This window comes from Notamacropus eugenii, chromosome 4 (assembly GCF_028372415.1).
Source record: "Notamacropus eugenii isolate mMacEug1 chromosome 4, mMacEug1.pri_v2, whole genome shotgun sequence".
Taxonomy (NCBI): Eukaryota; Metazoa; Chordata; class Mammalia; order Diprotodontia; family Macropodidae; genus Notamacropus; species Notamacropus eugenii.
The window spans coordinates 80702948-80721353 of record NC_092875.1 but is presented as its reverse complement, the minus strand read 5'-3'; the positions used below and the strand labels follow the sequence as shown (position 1 = coordinate 80721353).

Below are 18406 nucleotides of genomic sequence, written 5' to 3'. Positions count from 1 at the left end.
ATCATCAACAGAGACAGAAACAGAATCGATATTATCATAGGATCATAGATTTAGAACCAGAAAATACCACAAAAAACATCTAGTCCTACCTACATTTTAGTGATGGGGAGCCAGGTCTAAAGGGGTCACTACCTGGGGTCACTACCTAAGGTCACACAGGTTAAATGGAGCCGAACAGGGATTCAAACCCGGATTTTCTAACTCCATAGGAAGCACTCTTTCCACTACACCATTAATACCTCTTGCCAAGAAATTATATCACAAAGCTCCTGGAAAAAGAGATGAAGATTTCAAGAAACATCATAAACCTGGCAGCACAGAGGGATGATATAGTAATGATTGGCAACTTGAGCTGTTTAAGCTCTTTCTACCAAAAGAAGCACAACTATATATTCCCTAGCTTTCCTTGATAATCATTTCATCCCCAAAAGGCAAAAAAAATAACAGGGACTTGCTATTCTGAACCTGATTCCCAGCAAGCAGGAGGAACTTTCTACTTAAGTAAAAATTATGTGAATCTTGAGGAAAAGTGACTATTATAAATCTTATAATTTGCAGTTGGGAAGGAAGGTCCAGCCATAATATGACATACAATTTAGATATGGAGAAAAGCAGATTACAAAGGATTCAGAGAAAAGATATATAAGATCCCATGGACTAAAATTCTATAGAAGTCAATCTGGGTCTGTCAAGAGGAGAAGGTGGAGGCCAGACACTGAAGAGCTCCTCTCAGATTCTCTACCATTAAGGAGGGCACCCAGGGAATTTACCTTATCACTTGCACTTAGCTGATCTCCAGATACTTGTCATTCTGCAAGATAAATTCAACTCTGTAACTTGTACTTCCTCAGATTATTTCCCACCCAGGCTACAGGACTTCATCATGCCCTTGGGTCTAGTAACCTCCCTTTGCCCTGCTCTTCAGCTTCTTTTTTATGTGTTGTTTTTCTCCATTAGATTGTGAGCATCTTTGGGTAGGGACTATCTTATGCCTTTTTTGTATCCTTTGCACTCAGCACAATGCCTGCCATGCAGCAGCTGCTTAATAAATGTTTACTGACTGATTCTCAACAACAAAATTCTGAAGACACAAAGGAATTCACAAATCAACTGAGATTTTACAAAGACATGTTTAGAAAACAGAAGAAAAGACTAGTAATGTAGAGTGAAAACAAATGATCTATAAGGATAGTACTAGTAGCATTAAAGCTCCAAATGAATTGAAAGTGACCAAGAAATGCAAAAGACAAAAAAGGTTACTTTTTTAAAATTGATATTGGGGAAAAGAGAAATCAAAGAAAGGACAGGACCACTTTTTGACATGGATCAGTGAAAGAAGACAGAATTGTTTAACTATTATTTTTTTTCCTATTTTCTCTGCAAAGGAGAATAACTGACGGAAAATTCTAGAAGATAAGGAAGGGATGGGATTTGTAATGCAAGAGGAAGGCTTAGACTTGGAAAGATGAGTTAGCCCAAACAACCATGTCTAGTAGCCTGATGGGTACACAGGAAAGGTTCAGTAAGGAGGTGGTGCTCATTCACTCACCTGAATAGTCACTTTTCATGATCTCTCTCCCTCCAGCTCCCTGTGTGTCCAGGACCCATGGCTCTTCCCCTTTTTCTAGCTGGGAAATTACATCAGGTTTGGATACTGAGAATCCTGTTTGTGAGGAAGAAAATGACTCCAGGTAGTATTTCCCAGTCACCTCTAAATGTCCTAAACTCAGTCTCAACCTCTGGGGTCAGCATGGGGCAAATAAGAAGAGATTTTCATAAGATAACTTAAAATTTTTATATTAAGTTAATGTCCCACAAGGCCATGATAGTAAGGCCTATGTACTCTCTGAAGGAGCCTTAGGAATGTGTTCTCTTGGGGGTGGTGGGCCAGGGAGTTGCTGATCTCTATGACCTTCTCTATTAAGAGGTTGGGAAACTTCCATCTCTACGGATGTCCACACTGGACTCTGGGAAAGAATTCTGGGCCTAGGACAGAAAACCTGGATAATGGGGAAAATACAGACTCAGGGAGAAGTCAAGAAAACTGTCCATTTTCTGCTCTGAACAGATAAACCTGTGGCTTGGTATTAAGAAAAAGAAGTACACTGTGTTTAAACTCAGAAAGAACTAGGAATTTCTGATTGCTGAACCCTGTGCCCAAACTCAACCAAGCCTTCCCAGTCCTACGCTATTTACAAAGCAAGAATCTAAGAATATTAGATTTGCATCTCAGGGAGAGGCCTTACCCAATGAGACGAGGTTCCCGTAATTCTCCAGCATCACATCCCTATAGAGGCCCCTCTGGGCAGGGCCGAGACAGCCCCACTCCTCCTGGGTAAGGTACACAGCCACATCCTTGAACATCAGAGATGTCTGAAACAAGAGTCCCATTGTAGCTTTGAGATGACTGTCAATGCTTGGCCCTTGGGTAAAGGGGGAAACCAGTGTCTGCAAACCATTTACTAGGGGAAAGGAGCAGGCTAGTATGTGATATTTCACAAAGAAACAAGTAAATCTGTTCACACAGACACAGAAGGACTCTGACTATCAGGGAGCAGTCTGTATGGAGATCCTTATTCCACAGCTTCCTGGGAAAGAGAACTTATTGAACTCTGTACACTGTGTCATCAATGTCAATATTTTGTAAGTCCATATATGGGAGGGGGGTGATGAACTATATACAGAAGCTCCCTTCCAGCACAAGGAAGGTTCAGAGGCTATAATGGTACAAGAGCAGCAATGGAATTTCAGGAAGTATAGCTCACCTGGAGCCTGGCTGGCAAGGATTCAGCTTCTATTGCTTGGTCTCCTAGGCTCCACTCAAGAAGATGGGCAGGAACAGGGGGATCAAGTGGATCTGAAAGAAAAAGGATCATGAGAGGAGAAAGATGGGAAAATTGCAGGCTTTCTTGTGGCTCTCCTACTATTTCACTTTCAATTCCCCAGCCACCCTCTGCAAGGGGTCAGAGAAATCCTGTGACCTAAGAAATGCTGTCACTCCATGACTGCTGATAGTGTGTGTCAAACTGTAAGCCCTTGCAACTGTGAGGGCAAAAAGGCTGCGTAATACCATGAAGACACCAGAAGTCAAGGTCTTTCAGAAAAGCTTATGTTAAATGGGAAATGAGACAGCTGCAGACACCGAGCCCTTGTCTTATCATGTCCACTCTACTCCCTCCGTTCTCAGAAATCACCAGGGCGTCTTACTCAACAAAGATTCACCGCCCTTACTCCAGTCTCTCCAGTTCCCCCTCCCCTTCTGCAATCATGAAAGCTACTGATTATGCAAGCCCCCAGTGCCTGACCTCCACCTGCTCAGCCATATCCCTCATCTCCTCCTCTCTCTGTCCCCAGTAGTCCCTCCCTAGGTCAAGTCGGCCTCTGTGGCACTGAAAGAAGGCCCAGAGAGAGCCAGAATATTCTCAGATCCCTAGCAAAAATTGCTCAACTCCTTGTATGACCTTTCCCAGAGACACTCCCTCCGGCCACAGAGAATCATATGCAATCACAAAGAATCACAGCTCTACAGTCTCTTCTTGGGGGAAGAGCTGAGGTCCACAGGGAAAATCTGGAAAACCCCAGAAGAGACAGCATGAATGGAGAGGCCAGGATGCCATCTCTATAAAGAGTCACACCATTCTGGGAACAGCCTATCACACTAGAGCAAAACATACAAATCTGCTTTGGCCCAAGGCTCTGTCTATGAAGCAAGGAAGGAGAATGTATCCTGTTGTGATGACTCCATGGAGACAGGAAGCTACTAATCTCCATTTTGTGCTCCTTCCTTCAGCACTTCTGGGACAACATTATGGTACACCTTGTTTTCTAGATGGCTTGTGTGTCTATGTCCTGTCTCCCCAGTTGGCTTGTGAGAACCTGGAAAGAAAAGACAATCTGTCCTGTTTTCTCATGGCCCCTAAAGCTCATAGTACATTCTGTGCACATAGCAGGCTCAGCAATACTTAGCAGATGGGCACTTTTAGGCAGGTCTTTGGCCTTCAGTAATTAAAGGTAAGGATGCTTCATGGCACACAATCAGCCATTCCAGAAATTCAAGAAGTTGGAAAAAGTACAGTCTTCCTATGTACTTGTTCTGTAAAACATCCCAACTTTTGCAGAGGAAGCATGGGTGGAAAATGAAATTACTCTACTGCCAGTGCCTGAGGTGTCTTGACTGCAGGACTTCCAGGAGATATCCAGGCTGGACAGTGTTGGGTTCTGAATCTATTCTCTGCACCTCTCATCCTTGACCAGGACAGAATGTCTCCCCATTTCTTTTCACATCTGAAGTGCCTGTGGTTCCCCAAGACACCTGGCCTGGGAGTAGGTTCTTGTGTTAAGTACTGGAATGGTCAGACATGTGCTTTTAAGAAAGTCAGTTTGGCAGCTATGTGGAGGATGGATTAGGGAGGAGAGAGACCTATTAGGAAGCTGTAGCAATAGCCTAGGCCAAAATTGCTAAATAGAGAAGTTTATATTTATTAACCTAGAAGTAACAGGGAAACAGTAGCCCAGGCTATTCGTCCCCACCCCATGCCTGGAATGCTCTCTCCTCAACTCCACCTCTTGGAATCCCCAGCTCCCTTCAGGACCAGCTCAGATGCCACCTCCTGCATGAGGCTTTTCCAGTCTCCCCAACTTTAAAGTGCTCTTCACCCTCATTTCTTTGCTCTCACTTTATATTTACTACAAATTAATAGATTATGAGCTCCGTGATGACAAGGATTCTTTAATTTTTAGCACTGTACCCCAACACCTAGAAAATACTTTGCACATTCTTTTTGACTGCCCTTTGATTTCTTTGGTAGAAAGAGCTCCCAGTGAAGAACTTTCTCCACCAATGGAAACTGGCCGCTTTTCTGTGACATATAGTTGTGGAGTGCTGCCTGAAACCCTGAGATGTTGAGTGATTTGCCCAGCATCACGCAGCCAGTATATGTCAGAGGTAGGATTTGAATTCAGGTCTTCCTGATTCTGAGGTCAGCTCTCTATAACCCACTGCCTCATGCTTCATAAATACTTAACTGAATTAAACCATGATGACTGTTCTCTTCTGACCTCAACCCTTAAGAGATGACCTCTCACCTGATGGCATGGATGGATCCATAGCCCCACTGCCCAAGGACAAGCAGCTGCCCTCAGAAAGAAAGAAAGAAAAAAAGAAAGCACCTCATCTCTCTTACTTAGCTCCAAGTGTCCAGTGGCCTTTCTTCCCTTACTCTGGCGCCATAAACGTCATCCACACACCATTCTGACACAGGTCACAATTCTCCTTTGCTCTTCAGATCCGTTTTCTTTTTTGCTTCACAAGGAAGCTTTTAAAGGAAGATTTCATTCCCTCTGATAACCCACAGAATAGAGAGGTGTCCTTTAAGCCCTTTTCCTTTTTCTTCTAAGAAGGAAACCTCCACTTTAAGGATACTGGCAGTGGCAGGAAGGCAAACACTGCATGATTTAGTTAGGCCACTGCAAACTAGGTTTAGGAGTGAGAGATGGAAGGCTGACAAGCTGTGGTAGGAGAGGAGAACTTCACTGTTGTGGGTTGTGGAGGCAGAACAGTTATGAGTGATGGTGAGGTCAAAGTATGACCAAACCTGCATGTGGCAAAGTTGGAATGAAGGTGCAGGTCACCACAGCTGGAAGAACAGGGAGGCCAGGGTGTTCAGGGGACATCAACATGTGTCTTGAAGTTCCAAGTATGAGATCAGGAGCTGGTGAGGAGAGGAAGAGATGAAGGAGTGCTCACCTCCATAAGAAAGGGGGCCACATAGCCTGGGGGCCAGCAGATAACTGCAAACTGGATAAACAGAGGGAGATACACATGGATGAAGCAAACCTCAAATTAGGAAATGTTGCAGAGTGATGTTGACAGAAGGAGGGCCTGGAAGTGTCAGTAAAGAAAAAAAGAGTATGCATCCTCCTCTTCTTGGCCTAGCTGTCCAGGGGCCTGAGAAAAGACATCCAGTACTGCAGAAGGTGGCCAGAGATGCAAGTCTTCTGGAAGGGGAGCCACGATCCATGAGTGCAACAAGTTGGAGAAGCATGCCAGGAAAAGCTCTAAAATGAAGCAAAATGTATTCATGAGAGAATGGGGGAAAGGAGAAGGTAAAAGGACACAATGAAAGGGGAGCACAGAGTGGAATGGGGACTCGGGAAGGATGGAGATGAGGAATGTGACTACTTACAGGGGAAAGGAGTTTTCATCTAGGCAGTCTTTGACTCTGAATCAGAGATTAGGGGAAGAGGATTCTAGTGTGGGATAAGAAAATATCATTTGACTGGGATGTATGGAGGGCAACCCCAATGTGCACTCCCTCATTCCCTTCTGCGTGTCACAAACTGCCTCTTATGAGAAGAGACAGGGAACAAAATGTTTACAGCAGAAGATTAGGTGGGAAAGGGACAATCTGCGCCAAACTGGGAAGTCTACGCAGTCGATTTAAGGGACAGTTGGAGACAAGAGTTTGGTGATCACCCTAAGAGACAGGGCAGTCTCTTACCATTTCCCCAGCATACCTAACCTGTCCTGCCCAGGCTACTAATCCTGCCTTCTCTTTACCCCAAATATCCTGGGCCCATCCTTTTCCAAGGGAATGCCCTTTTCTGTTCACAAAATGAACAGAAGAACTAGAAGAACAAGTTCTACTTTGAAAGTAACTTGTGATTCACAGAGTACTTTCCCCTAGAACATTATAAGGTAATCGTTTAAATATTATCTAACAAAGAAATGATAGCTGAGGGCATAAGGTCATAAGCTAGTATGAAAGCTAGGAAGCAAGGAATTGGTTCAAACTAATTCACAGTAAAGGATGAAGGACGAAAAGTTATTAACCCAAAGATGTTTATTAACCCAAAGAACTGATGGAATTTTGGCAATGAGAAAAAAGAGGGAAGACTTTCAAACAGCCTTAGGCAGGAATTTTTAAGGGGAATATGGGAATGATGTAAAAATGAATCAAGAATACTTGGTTTTTCAAATGCAAATAAATCTTTCTATTAAATGTCTTTTCTCTTAAAAGCCAGTCTGAAGTTTGAAGCCTTACATTACGAATGATATACTACAACTAATCATGCCTGCCAAGTTCTAAGAGTTGATAAATTTCTTTTGAAAGCTGTTCCTATCCCTACTGATACTGCTTACCTCATTGCTTCCTGCCTGAATTTCCTTAACAAACCTCCTCACTGATATTCTGGAAATACCTTTTCTCCCTTTATTTATCCTGTGCGTGGTCACCAAATAAATCTAATATTCCACCTTTATCATTTATGTCCCTAAGGCTCACAAGTCAAAGATCATATTCTTCATTCAAGGCCTCCTACAGTCTGACCATGACCTCCCTTTCTAATCTGCTCGAGAAACAGGCCCCAGGTAGCCCTGTCTCTTCACTTTTCCCTGCACAAGCCAAGTTCCTTCTATGCCTTTCTTTATAATGTATTCCCAACCTGGAGTACCTTCTCCTCTCCAAATGCTATCCATCCCATCAAGACTCAGTTCCCCATTTCTTCCATGAATTCTACCCTATTACTCCAGCTGCAATGATCACCCTTCCTTGAAAGCCTCTGACACTTAAGAGTTAGCATGGTAAAATGGTAAAAGCATTAAAGTGAAAAGACCTAGGTTTGAGTCCTAGCTTCAACATATACTAAGGTTTCAGACCTTAATAAAACTTCTTGACTTCTTTAAGCCTCAGTTTTCACATCTGTAAACCAGGTCTCACAGGGTTGTCTTGAGAAAAGTGCTTTGCAAACATTAATCTGCCATAGAAATGTGCAATGATTACTACTGTACACTTGAGCTCCTAAATAATCATAAGACTATATGTAATTGATTTTGAATATTTATTATTTTCTAAGGGCTTGTAAGAACCAAGTCCAGTACTTTCTATGTCTGTCACATTATCAGGATAGAAAACAAGCACTCAGTAGCATATGAATCAATTACAAGAGTACAATAACAAACATTCAAATAGGGTTATTACATTATGTACTCCATGACTGGGGAACAGTTAATCAAACCGCAGTATACAAGTGTAATGGATTATTACTATGCCACAGGGAAAGACAAAGCAAAGATGAAATTTGGGATGACCTGCATGGAAAGATAGATAACAAAAACAAAGCAGAGCAGGTGACATACACAATTAACAACCGCATAAATAAAGACAACTTAAAATGTCAACAAAACAGATCAAAACTACTGGACACCACCATTACTAATAAAGCACATACTGTTCTTTTCACAAGCCACAAACCAAAGCATAAAGCTGCATACTGTGGCAATCACCCTTTTATGCTGAACTCTTGTAAAGTATCATATGTTATAGCGGACTGACTCATGACTATGTTGAGGTTTTGCATCATGCCTGGAAACAAAATTTAACAAGTAAAGAAAAGAAAAACAACACAAAGGGGTGATTATAAAATTAATGAATTATAGAATTATTATAGAATTCCCCTTTAAGTAATGTTGCTCAGTGAACCGGCAAAGGAGAGCCCAAAGTTTTTCTAACGGGTGATCAATGGACTTCCCGCACAGGCTTGGATAGATCTAGTAACTACAAGAATGTCAGAAAAGAGCGATACACCTGCTGACCAGAGCCAGGAAGCCAGAAGTTGGGGTTATGTGGATGCTTATCTCTGATAGGATTTAAGTCATCCAAGATTATATTTATTATTGGACCATTCTGGTAGAGATAGGGTGCGATCAAAGAGATATTGAGGAGCACGATAGGACAAACCTAGCCCTCATCAGCATCAGAACAAGGCTAGAACATGTAACATCAGGGCTATCATGGGACCTACAAGTGAGAATAGGGAGAATAAACAGTACTGTCTTTAATTACATTTGGGTAATCTGATATTAATTATGATTTTATGAAATCCAATATTTCTTAAAGGAGCATAAGAACTTAAGGAGGGAAAAATCAATTTCTCTATTAATTCACTAGAGATAACCTTGCTAAGGATAATGGGGTCAGAGCTTAACAAGTTAGAAACATGACCATGGAGGCTTTTGGAAGTCCTTCAAAAGTAATTTTCTGATATAGTAAGACATAAAAAATCTACAATTTGATTGTATGAACTATGATCCTGCATTGAAGGACAAGTCTCTACTTATTCCCTTTTAACATCTACTTTTATGAGATCTCCCCCTTTGCTTCCACATTCACTAACCTCAAATTCACTCAGAAGATCAAGGAGAGACCATGGCTGAGACAGAACAGGAACAATCCCAGTCTCACCATAAAACAGAACTATTTCCATCCTAAACCTTGTGAATTTATTTTGCGTTGCTAAAATGTTATTCCTATTTAGTTACTAAGAATCAGACTATCAACTGTTGTAAGGGATATTAGACTTCATTTGCTTGAGTCCTGTCATTTCAGAGGTGAGGAAAAGGAGACCTGGAGAGGTGATTTGGAAAAGGCTGGTTCTCATGACTACTAGTCTTTCCTCTACACCACGACTATTCATCTTTCCTACATCAGCTATTTCTTGAGTAATTCAGAGTTGGAGTCTATCGTGGCATTTTTCCTCAATTACAAAACACTCTGAAGTGATTAATCTCCACGGTAGTCACTACAGTCCCCTCTCCTCAGATACGGTCTATGTAATGTAAGCTTACTAGAGCTGGGTTTTCTTCTGGGAAAGCTGTAGGGCACTGAATTTCCAAGTTCAGGGAAAAGCCTGAAGTTGGGAGGGAAGATGAGGGTATGCTGCGAGGGGTAATGAGAAGAGTGCGGACCCTTCTAGAGGGGGCGGAGGTTTAGAGTACCTTGATGGGCAGCGTCGTGGAGGGGGGGCAGCGTTCCATGACACCGAGGTCTGGGTCGGGTCCTTGGTGAATTGCTGACTTGAGGAGTAGGTGCAGTGGATGACTCGGGTCCGGCTCCCAGCGCAGCCATCGCCGTCTCCATCTCCTTTGAGAGCACGTCCTGGGACCGTCAGGGACAAGAAAGTGAGGTTCGGGGCAACTTCGGGGCAAGGGCGGCTGCAGCCGTGGCCCGGGGGGCAACTTCAGGGCAAGGGCGGCTGGAGCCGTGGCCCGGGGGGCAACTTCAGGGCAAGGGCGGCTGGAGCCGTGGCCCGGGGGGCAACTTCGGGGCAAGGGCGGCTGCAGCCGTGGCCCAGGGGGCAACTTCGGGGCAAGGGTGGCTGCAGCCGTGGCCCGGGGGGCAACTTCAGGGCAAGGGCGGCTGGAGCCGTGGCCTGGGGGGCAACTTCGGGGCAAGGGCGGCTGCAGCCGTGGCCCGGGGGGCAACTTCGGGGCAACTTCAGGGCAAGGGCGGCTGCAGCCGTGGCCTGGGGGGCAACTTCGGGGCAAGGGCGGCTGCAGCCGTGGCCCGGGGGGCAACTTCGGGGCAACTTCAGGGCAAGGGCGGCTGCAGCCGTGGCCTGGGGGGCAACTTCGGGGCAAGGGCGGCTGCAGCCGTGGCCCGGAGATGGGGGGGGGGGGGGCAACAAGGAGGAATGATAACATCTAAGACTGACGTGCTTTACAAACATTATCTCATTTTATCGTAACAATAACCATATCAGTAAACATTTGGACGGTGCTCACTATGTGCCAGGCACTGTGCTAACGGCTTTGCGAATACGTCTCTCTGGATCCTGCCAACAACTCCGGGAGGAGGAGCTGTCATGTCCCCATTTCACAGGAATGGCAATCACACTGTTAAAGGACTCGTCCTGTGAGGTGGGAAGTGCAGGTAGCAGCCCCATTCTCAGGTAGCAGCCCCATTCTCAGGTAGCAGCCCCATTCTCGGGTAGCAGCCCCATTCTCGGGTAGCAGCCCCATTCCGCGGATGAGGATGCTGAGGTCCAGACAGGCACGGACTTGCCCAAGATCACATACACAGCCGGGATCAAAATCTGAACCCAGGTCTCCGGACCAGCAGCCCTCCGGGCCCGCTCGTCGGTCCAGTCTCCGGACTGTTCTTGGCAGTCCCTCCCTCCTGTGGCCTCAGTTTCCTCCACAGTAAAAAGCGATGGAGAAGGCCCCTCAGGTACACCCTCCCTCGCCACCCCGGGCACGGGCGGGACTCACCCTCCGCGCCGGCCCGACTACGGAGACGGAACCGGACCGGACCCACAGCCCCCGAACCGCTTTCCCTCAGGGTGCCAGACCACCCGGACCGGAAGTGTCGCCTGCACCTCCAGCGCCCAATCCGGACCTGGGAAGCGGCCGGCGCCGCTCTAGGCTGCCGGGAGGACTCGCCGTCTCGGTAGCGGTCCGGCAGGGGGCCTCGGTCCGGCCTAGCGAACGCACCGGCTCTGAGACTGCGGAGGCTCGGGGCCTGACGCGGCGGCCCGCCTGAGGCCTGCGGGGGCTCTCCGGGAGGTGGGACCGTTAGGCTTCGGGGCCTGGGCGCTTTACCTAGGTGAGGAGCCCAGGCCGCGGCAGGGGCGGGGGGCGGGGCAGGGCAGGGTCACCACGAGGTCATCGCGGCCCCGCCCCCTGCCCCTCCCTCCTGACCCCCACCCGCACTGGGTGACCTGCGCGGAAAGACAGAGACAGCGTGTGAGCCCACGTCCCCTGAAAATCAGTGTCCCAGACCTCATCTCCCTCCTCGAGTGTGAGCTCCATGGAGGCAGGCTGGGAATTGACTAATACATGTGGGTGCGTAGATGTATTTGTGATCCGATGAGAAGGTACCCGGGAGGAAGGCGCCTTACGAGCCTTCCAGGGCGGCCTCCCCGAGGCTGCTGGGGGGCACGTCTGGGGGGAGCCCTGGGCTGGGGTCGGGATGGCCTGCGTGTCTCGGGCGCTCGTTGGGTGCGTGACTGGCCCTACGCCAGCCTCTGCGGGGCTGCCAGCTTCATTGTTCTCCGCTATAAAATCCAGTAATAGTAGCATCCATCTCGCACGGCTGCGGCGGTAATACTCATAAAGCGCTTTATAAACGCTCATTATTGATGGTGAGCCCCAAATGCGCTGTGAAATCCTTCCAGCGCTACGGAAGTGGTAACTCTTACTGGTGGTGGTCTGGGGGGTGAATGGCTTGGGTCAGGAATTGGACTGATGGAGAGAGCATATCTTAGACAAAGGCAGTGGGCTAGGACGCCCTTCTTTTCTCTAAATCTTAACAGAAGTCCCATCAGACTTTCTACCCCTCACCTTCCCCTTCCTCTGAGGGTCGCTTTTTTTCATAGGATGGTGGATGTAGGGCTTCAAAGGACCTCAGAGGTCACCTAACCCAATCATTCGTTTTACAGATGAGGAAACTGGAGGTTTGACCAAGAAGTTTAAATGGCTTCTCTATGGTCACAAGTGTCAAAGGTAGAGTTTGATCTCAGATCCTCTAGAGACAGGCTTCTCTTCACCGGACTAGGCTAGGAATCTGTGATTACAAGCGGAATTGTTCTGAACAAGCTGTACCACTCTTCTGTATTCCTTCCTCAACTCCATTTCTATCCTGGGTCTGTCCTTTGAGACACCTTCTGGTTTTTTAGGAATCCTGTTCTCCTTCATTCTTGGAAAGAGGATTTGTGAACCCTGGTTACCTGAACAATCACAGAGCTGTGGGGTTGGGACTCTTTCATCTTCCAAAACCTCTGTTCTCTTCTCTGTAAAATGAATAGAGTTGACCTAGTTTAGGGGTTCTCCACCTTTCTTGTGTCCTGGACTCTCCTTCCCAGAATAATGTTTTTAAATGAAAAAATAAAATACACAGGATTACCAAAGAGACCTTCTCAAAACATTGAAAAAGAATAAATTTCTGGAGGTAAGATTAAGAAGCCCTGGACTAGATGGTTAAAGGAAGGCCAAAGGAGAGGAGTTGGGGATAGCAACGAGGTTCAAAGGATAAATTTATATAAACAGCTAGACCTACAAGGACATACAAAGAGACACACTCTGTCTGCCCAGGTCTGAACTCTCTCTTTTGGGACAGAAAGAAGTCAATCATTCATAAAACGGAGGACCTTGAGTACCAAGGAAACATTAAGGAGAATAAGGCTGGAAGCACCAACTTAGGAAGGTGAACCTGTAGATCTGGGAAGAATAGATGGGAGCAGGGAAACTGGGGTCCAAAAGAAGTGAGATGAGGCAAGGAGATAGCAGAGGGAAGAAAGGGAGACCTCTTCTGGAGAGCTGGGTTTGATTTCTGACATGCATCCTTTGACCATGAACAAGTAGCATCTCTAATCCGTTTAGTTTTAGAATTCCATTTAGAATTTAGTTTGACAAATCCATAGAGGATCAGTCTCAGAGAAGCTACACATAGATGTGATAGCTGTACGTGGTTCAGTATGTACAGCCCTAGTCCTGGAGTCAATCCAGTTTCAGGTACTCACTAGCTGTGTGATCTTGGACAAGTGCCTTGACTTCTCTTGGCCTCAATTTCTTCATCTACAAAATGAGGATGATATTAATAGCACCTGCCTCTCAGGGTTATTGTGAGGATCAAATGAGATAATATTTGTAAAGCGCTTTGCCAATCTTAAAGTAGGATGTAAATATTAGCTATTATTAGAGAGAATCACCCAGAATTTATATTTCCCTTCAGGGATACAATACAAGAGCAGAAAGCTATCAAGCAGACAAAGATAGATCTTTCTCAGGGTTATTAGTCTTTGAGTGTTCCTTTTAAAAACATTTTCAATTACTAAAAACAAAACTAGTGTCCAGTTCTCTAATTAATCCTCTACTATTCTTACTCTTCAAGAAATTCAACTGAAGTCAAAATACAGATTTTTCTATTTGGATTTAACCAATGCCAATCTGAAACAGGTCATCACATGTTTATTTATTTATTTCTTTTTCAGCATAACTCTCTTTGGTAGCAGATTCCAGTCTTGTCCCATTTTGCCCCAAAAGAACCAAATCAATAGCAGTTACTCTTGTTCTTTAGTTCTTTGTTTAGAAATTCCTCACAACAACCTTATGAGATAGCACAACCCTTATCCTCATTTTACAGTCAAGGAAATAGACCCAGAGAGGTTGCACAAGTCACTCAACCTCTACATGCTATTTATTATATGAATGATTGACTTCTTTCTGCCCCAGGGGCAGAGAACGCAATTCATTAAGGAAATTTTTTTTATAGTTTTCTTTTTCTGTCTTTGCTCTTTCTGGTTTAGGTATCAGCACCATGTTTGTGCCATAAAAGGAATTTAGTAGGACTCCTTTGCCTGTTTTTCAAAATACTTTATATAGTATTGAAATTAATTGTTCTTTAAATGTTGGATAGAATTCACTTGTGAATCCGTCTCACAGGGTTCTTCTTTTTTTTTTAATTAAATTTATTTATTTAACTTTTAACATTCATTTTCACAAAATTTTGGGTTACAAATTTTCTCCCCTTTTATCCCCTCCCCCCCCAAACACCAAGCATTCTAATTGCCCCTATGACCAATCTGCTCTCTCTGCTATCATCCCTCTCTGCCCTTGTCTCTGTCTTCTCTTTTGTCCTGTAGGGCCAGATAGCTTTCTATACCCCTTTACCTGTATTTCTTATTTCCTAGTGGCAAGAATATTACTCGACAGTTGATCCTAACACTTTGAGTTCCAACTTCTTTACCTCCCTCCCTCTCCACCCCTTCCCTTTGGAAGGCAGGCAAATCAATATAGGCCAAATCTGTGTAGTTTTGCAAATGACTTCCATAGTAGTTGTGTTGTATAGGACTAACTATATTTCCCTCCATCCTATCCTGTCCCCCATTACTTCTATTCTCTTTTGATCCTATCCCTCCCCATGAGTGTCGACCTCAAATTGCACTCTCCTCCCCATGCCCTCCCTTCTATCATCCCCCCCACCCTGCTTATCCCCTTATCCCCCACTTTCCTCACAGGGTTCTTCTGAAAGAACTGCTTTGTAAACCCTACTAGAACACTATATTGGGTGTCCCAAAAGTCATAGTGTCATTTTAAACTATTAGAGCTTAATAGGACATCTTGTATACATGTGAATTGTGGAGCCTGGCCTACATCAGTCAACTAACAAGCATTTAACAGGTGTTTAAAGTGTGTCAGGTACTGCACTAGATGCTGAGAAATCAAAGAAAGGCAAAAACAGTTCCTATCTTCAAGGAGCTCCCATTCTAATGTGGGAGATAACATGTAAATAACCAGATACAAACAAAGTATACAGAGTAGTTGGAGGGTAATCTTAGAGGGCAGGCACCAGTAGCTGGAGGGACTAGGAAAGACCCCTTACAGAGGTGGGATTTGAGCTGAGTCTTGAAGGAAATCCAAGAAACTAAGAGGAGAAATGAGAAGGGAGAAGCCTTAACAAACATTTGTTGAATTAGTATGAATAAAACAGAAATTGCTGGGGAGCATGGGGCAGGGGCGAGGGCAGAGGGCCGCCACATGGCTGGATTCTCACTCCTTTCTCTTCCCTGAACTTCATCTACTAACCAGGTTCCTTCTTATCCAGGGGAGCCTGAAGGAGCCCAGGAGACCAGACAATGGCATCTGCTCTCCCAACAGTCAGGCCCCAGATGAACTCGTTTCTTCCTGATACCCCACTGCTCTTTTCACATAACCTGTTGTCTAGCTGTGGTCATGCTTGCAGTCAGTTTATAAAAGTCAAAGGTATATTTCACACTAGGATGATAGGGTCTGTCTAACTATCTCCCTTTCTTCTTGGGAAGCATGCACAAATATGTTCACAGTCAGTACATATAAATAGACACCCCTAACATATACACACATTCTAACACATATACTCTTCCAGACTTACAGACCTAATAGAATCAGTCTTACAATCTTACCAGTTTACAATCCAGAGTCATATTCATGTACACATGCACATATGACCAGAGCTTTGCTTGAATGGCATGGAACAATGGAAAAAGCTCTTCCATTTATGACCTTTATGACTGTGAGCAAATCACTTGTCTTTTCTAGTCCTCAGTTTCCTCATCTATAAAATGAGGGGCTTGGACTAGATGATCTCTTAAGACCCCTTCTAGCTCTGAGTCTGTTACAATATGATCTTTAGGGTCCCTTTCTCACCCATAATCCCTCCTCCTTTCCCTCTCCCTCTCCCAAAGCTGCCAGGTCCCTCCTCCACCTAGGGTAGAACACTTGGCTCTTCTCCAGGGTTACAGCAGTTGTTTTAGAAGTTGGTGGTTTTGGAGGATATAGTCATGTACCTCATCTAGGAGGAGTGGGGCCTTCTGGGTCCTGCTCAGAGGGGCCTCTGCAGAGATGTGATGCTGGAGAGTTATGGCAATGTGGTCTCACTCGGTAAGGCCTCTTCCCAGGTCTCATGTCTGACCTTGGCTTCCTGTTTTATGAACAGCTGGTAGGGGTCTAAGGGTTGGAATCAACATTCAGGAATGAGTGATTCCTCATCCTGTCAGGGTATAGACACAGGGTATATCTAGTCCCTGATCCTTGTTTACAGGCCTGATCTGTACAGTGTTAAAATGAACAGTGTCTTTGACTTCTCCCTGAATTGCAATCTTTCTCCTGTAGGAAGTTTAGCCTTACTGTCCCATGCCTAGAACTCTCTTTTGATGACAAGTGTGGATTTTCCCTATGGTGGGAGTTTCCTATCTTCCCCCAGGGGTGGGATCCCATGAGATTACCATTCCTTGTGCCCAGGTCACCAACACCTCAATTATTTTTGCCACCAATCTGAGGAGTGGGGAGAGGAACAGACCTGAAATGCCACCAGAGAGTTCATGTCCCTAGGCTTTCCTGTCTCTGTCTCTCTGTATATTGCCTTTGTCTTCCCATCAACCCTCTGCAGCCTTAAGGGCTGGGCCTAGTTCTGTGCACGTACAACAAAGCATCAGGCCCTATTACCTTTCTATTAACAGAATTTCCAGTTTTCATACCTGATCTGATCTTCCAGCTGGAGCAAGGGGAGGAACCATGGTTCATAGAGACGCAGGGAGCCGAAGGAAGAGATGCTCTGAGATGTGCCTCCTTAGGAAGTGAGTGCAAACTTTTCATTCCTTTCATCACTGATCCCACATTTACTTAGCAGCTTCTGTATTGAGAAGGGTCTAGATGAGTCTCACAGACACTCATCATTTTAGAGGTAGACTAGGCTTTGAATTCCTTGCTCCTAACCTGCTTGTTTTGCAAGTGAAAAAACCGAGGCCTGTGACTTAGCCCAAGTCACACAGCAAGTAAGTGGCAGTGCTGAGACTCGATTGCACGTTTAAAAAACAAATCTTACATAGCTACCCAATCCAGAAAAATAGATTCTTCCATCGGTCGTATCCAAAAATGGATGTCTCTTTCTGTATTTTAAGTTGTTCTCTTCTCTGTCAGGAGGTGGGTGAGTAGTGTGTTCAATGGTTATTCTTTTGGACTCATCAAAGGTTGAATGGTTACTTGTTGGGAATGAGGTAGAGGGAATTTGTTTTCAGGTATGTGTTTGTTGAAGAAAACCTTTAATATTTTAATCTATGTTTTAGACACTGGTCTGCCAGAAACAATTTTTATTAATTTATCATTCATCTAAATTTACACATTTCAATTTAGAGAGATCTATCCAAACAGGTACACTCCCCCTGGTGCCCTTGGATGTGATAAAGCCTGATGAGCCAACTTTTCTTTCTTTCTTTTGGTTTCATTTATATTGGGAACATCAAGGTTAATGTGATTCAGCTTCTCCAGCAGTATGCCTTGTTATTGGTAACTGCATAAGGATCTTACATTTAGTGTAACAGCAATCAAATTAAAGTTTACTGACAGTCTGAAAACTGTGTGATTCCCAGTTTTCTTGATTTCTTTTCCCCTTAACTCTGCTGTCATTACTGCAGAAGTGAAAGAGGACCACCCAGTCCTATGATCGATTTGAAATTTTTATTTTATGGTGATCAAGGCCAAAAATTTCATCCTCAAGTGACCAAGCTATTTTTTATACGCATCTCCAAAGTTAGTTAGGCTGGTCCTCAGAAAACAGATTCAGTCTGTTTCCAGGGCCATATTTGAAGCCTTTCCAGCATTTTACAAATTGCCAGAGCTTATACTGTTATAGCTTTTAAGAACCCAACATCACCTCCCCATAATAAAGCATCAGAGAAAGACTTTTATCTTCCTTACCTATAGACTAAAATATAAACTTCTTTGCCTGGCATTGAAGGCTCCCAGAATCTTATGGCAAACTACCTTTCTAATCTCATTTCACATGAGATTATAAATGATGCTTTCCTTTATATACTCCATATTCTAACCAAACTGTGCTACTAGTCATTGCTTGAGCTTAATCTGCACACTTGCACACCCATGAACATAGGCTATCCCCCATGCTTGGAATGTATTTCTTCCTCATTTTGAATTGATTAAAATTCAAAGAACATGAGCTCTGGAGTTAGAGACTCTGAGTTCATAATCTACCTTCAATAATTACTACCTTGTCACCTTAGAAAAGTCACTTAACTTCCCTGAGCCTCAGTTTCCTCATCTGTAAAATGAAGCGGGAGATAGAATAGATGGCCT

The 18406-nt window shown here is 44.6% G+C and overlaps 1 protein-coding gene and 1 pseudogene across 3 annotated transcripts in view; one reads left to right on the top strand and one right to left on the bottom strand.

Annotated features, from left to right (window-relative positions):
- The window catches only part of LOC140500164 (uncharacterized), a 70037-nt gene that overhangs the window by 9216 nt on the left and 42415 nt on the right, over positions 1-18406 (bottom strand). The window contains exons 1-5 of one of the 3 annotated variants that reach the window (XM_072602491.1): positions 11048-11161; positions 9776-9935; positions 2766-2857; positions 2247-2373; positions 1550-1663 (exon numbers count right to left, since the gene is read on the bottom strand). The exons of 1 other annotated variant lie outside the window; for it this stretch is intronic. In XM_072602491.1, the coding sequence (XP_072458592.1) occupies positions 1550-1663; positions 2247-2373; positions 2766-2857; positions 9776-9917 (475 nt within the window). In that variant the 5' untranslated portion in view covers positions 9918-9935; positions 11048-11161. Of the gene's footprint in view, positions 1-1549; positions 1664-2246; positions 2374-2765; positions 2858-5183; positions 5838-9775; positions 9936-11047; positions 11162-18406 lie in introns of those variants that run through there. One more of the 3 variants, XM_072602492.1, reaches the window with a different exon arrangement.
- Positions 11528-18406, top strand: part of LOC140500179 (uncharacterized) — a 36666-nt pseudogene continuing 29787 nt past the window's right edge.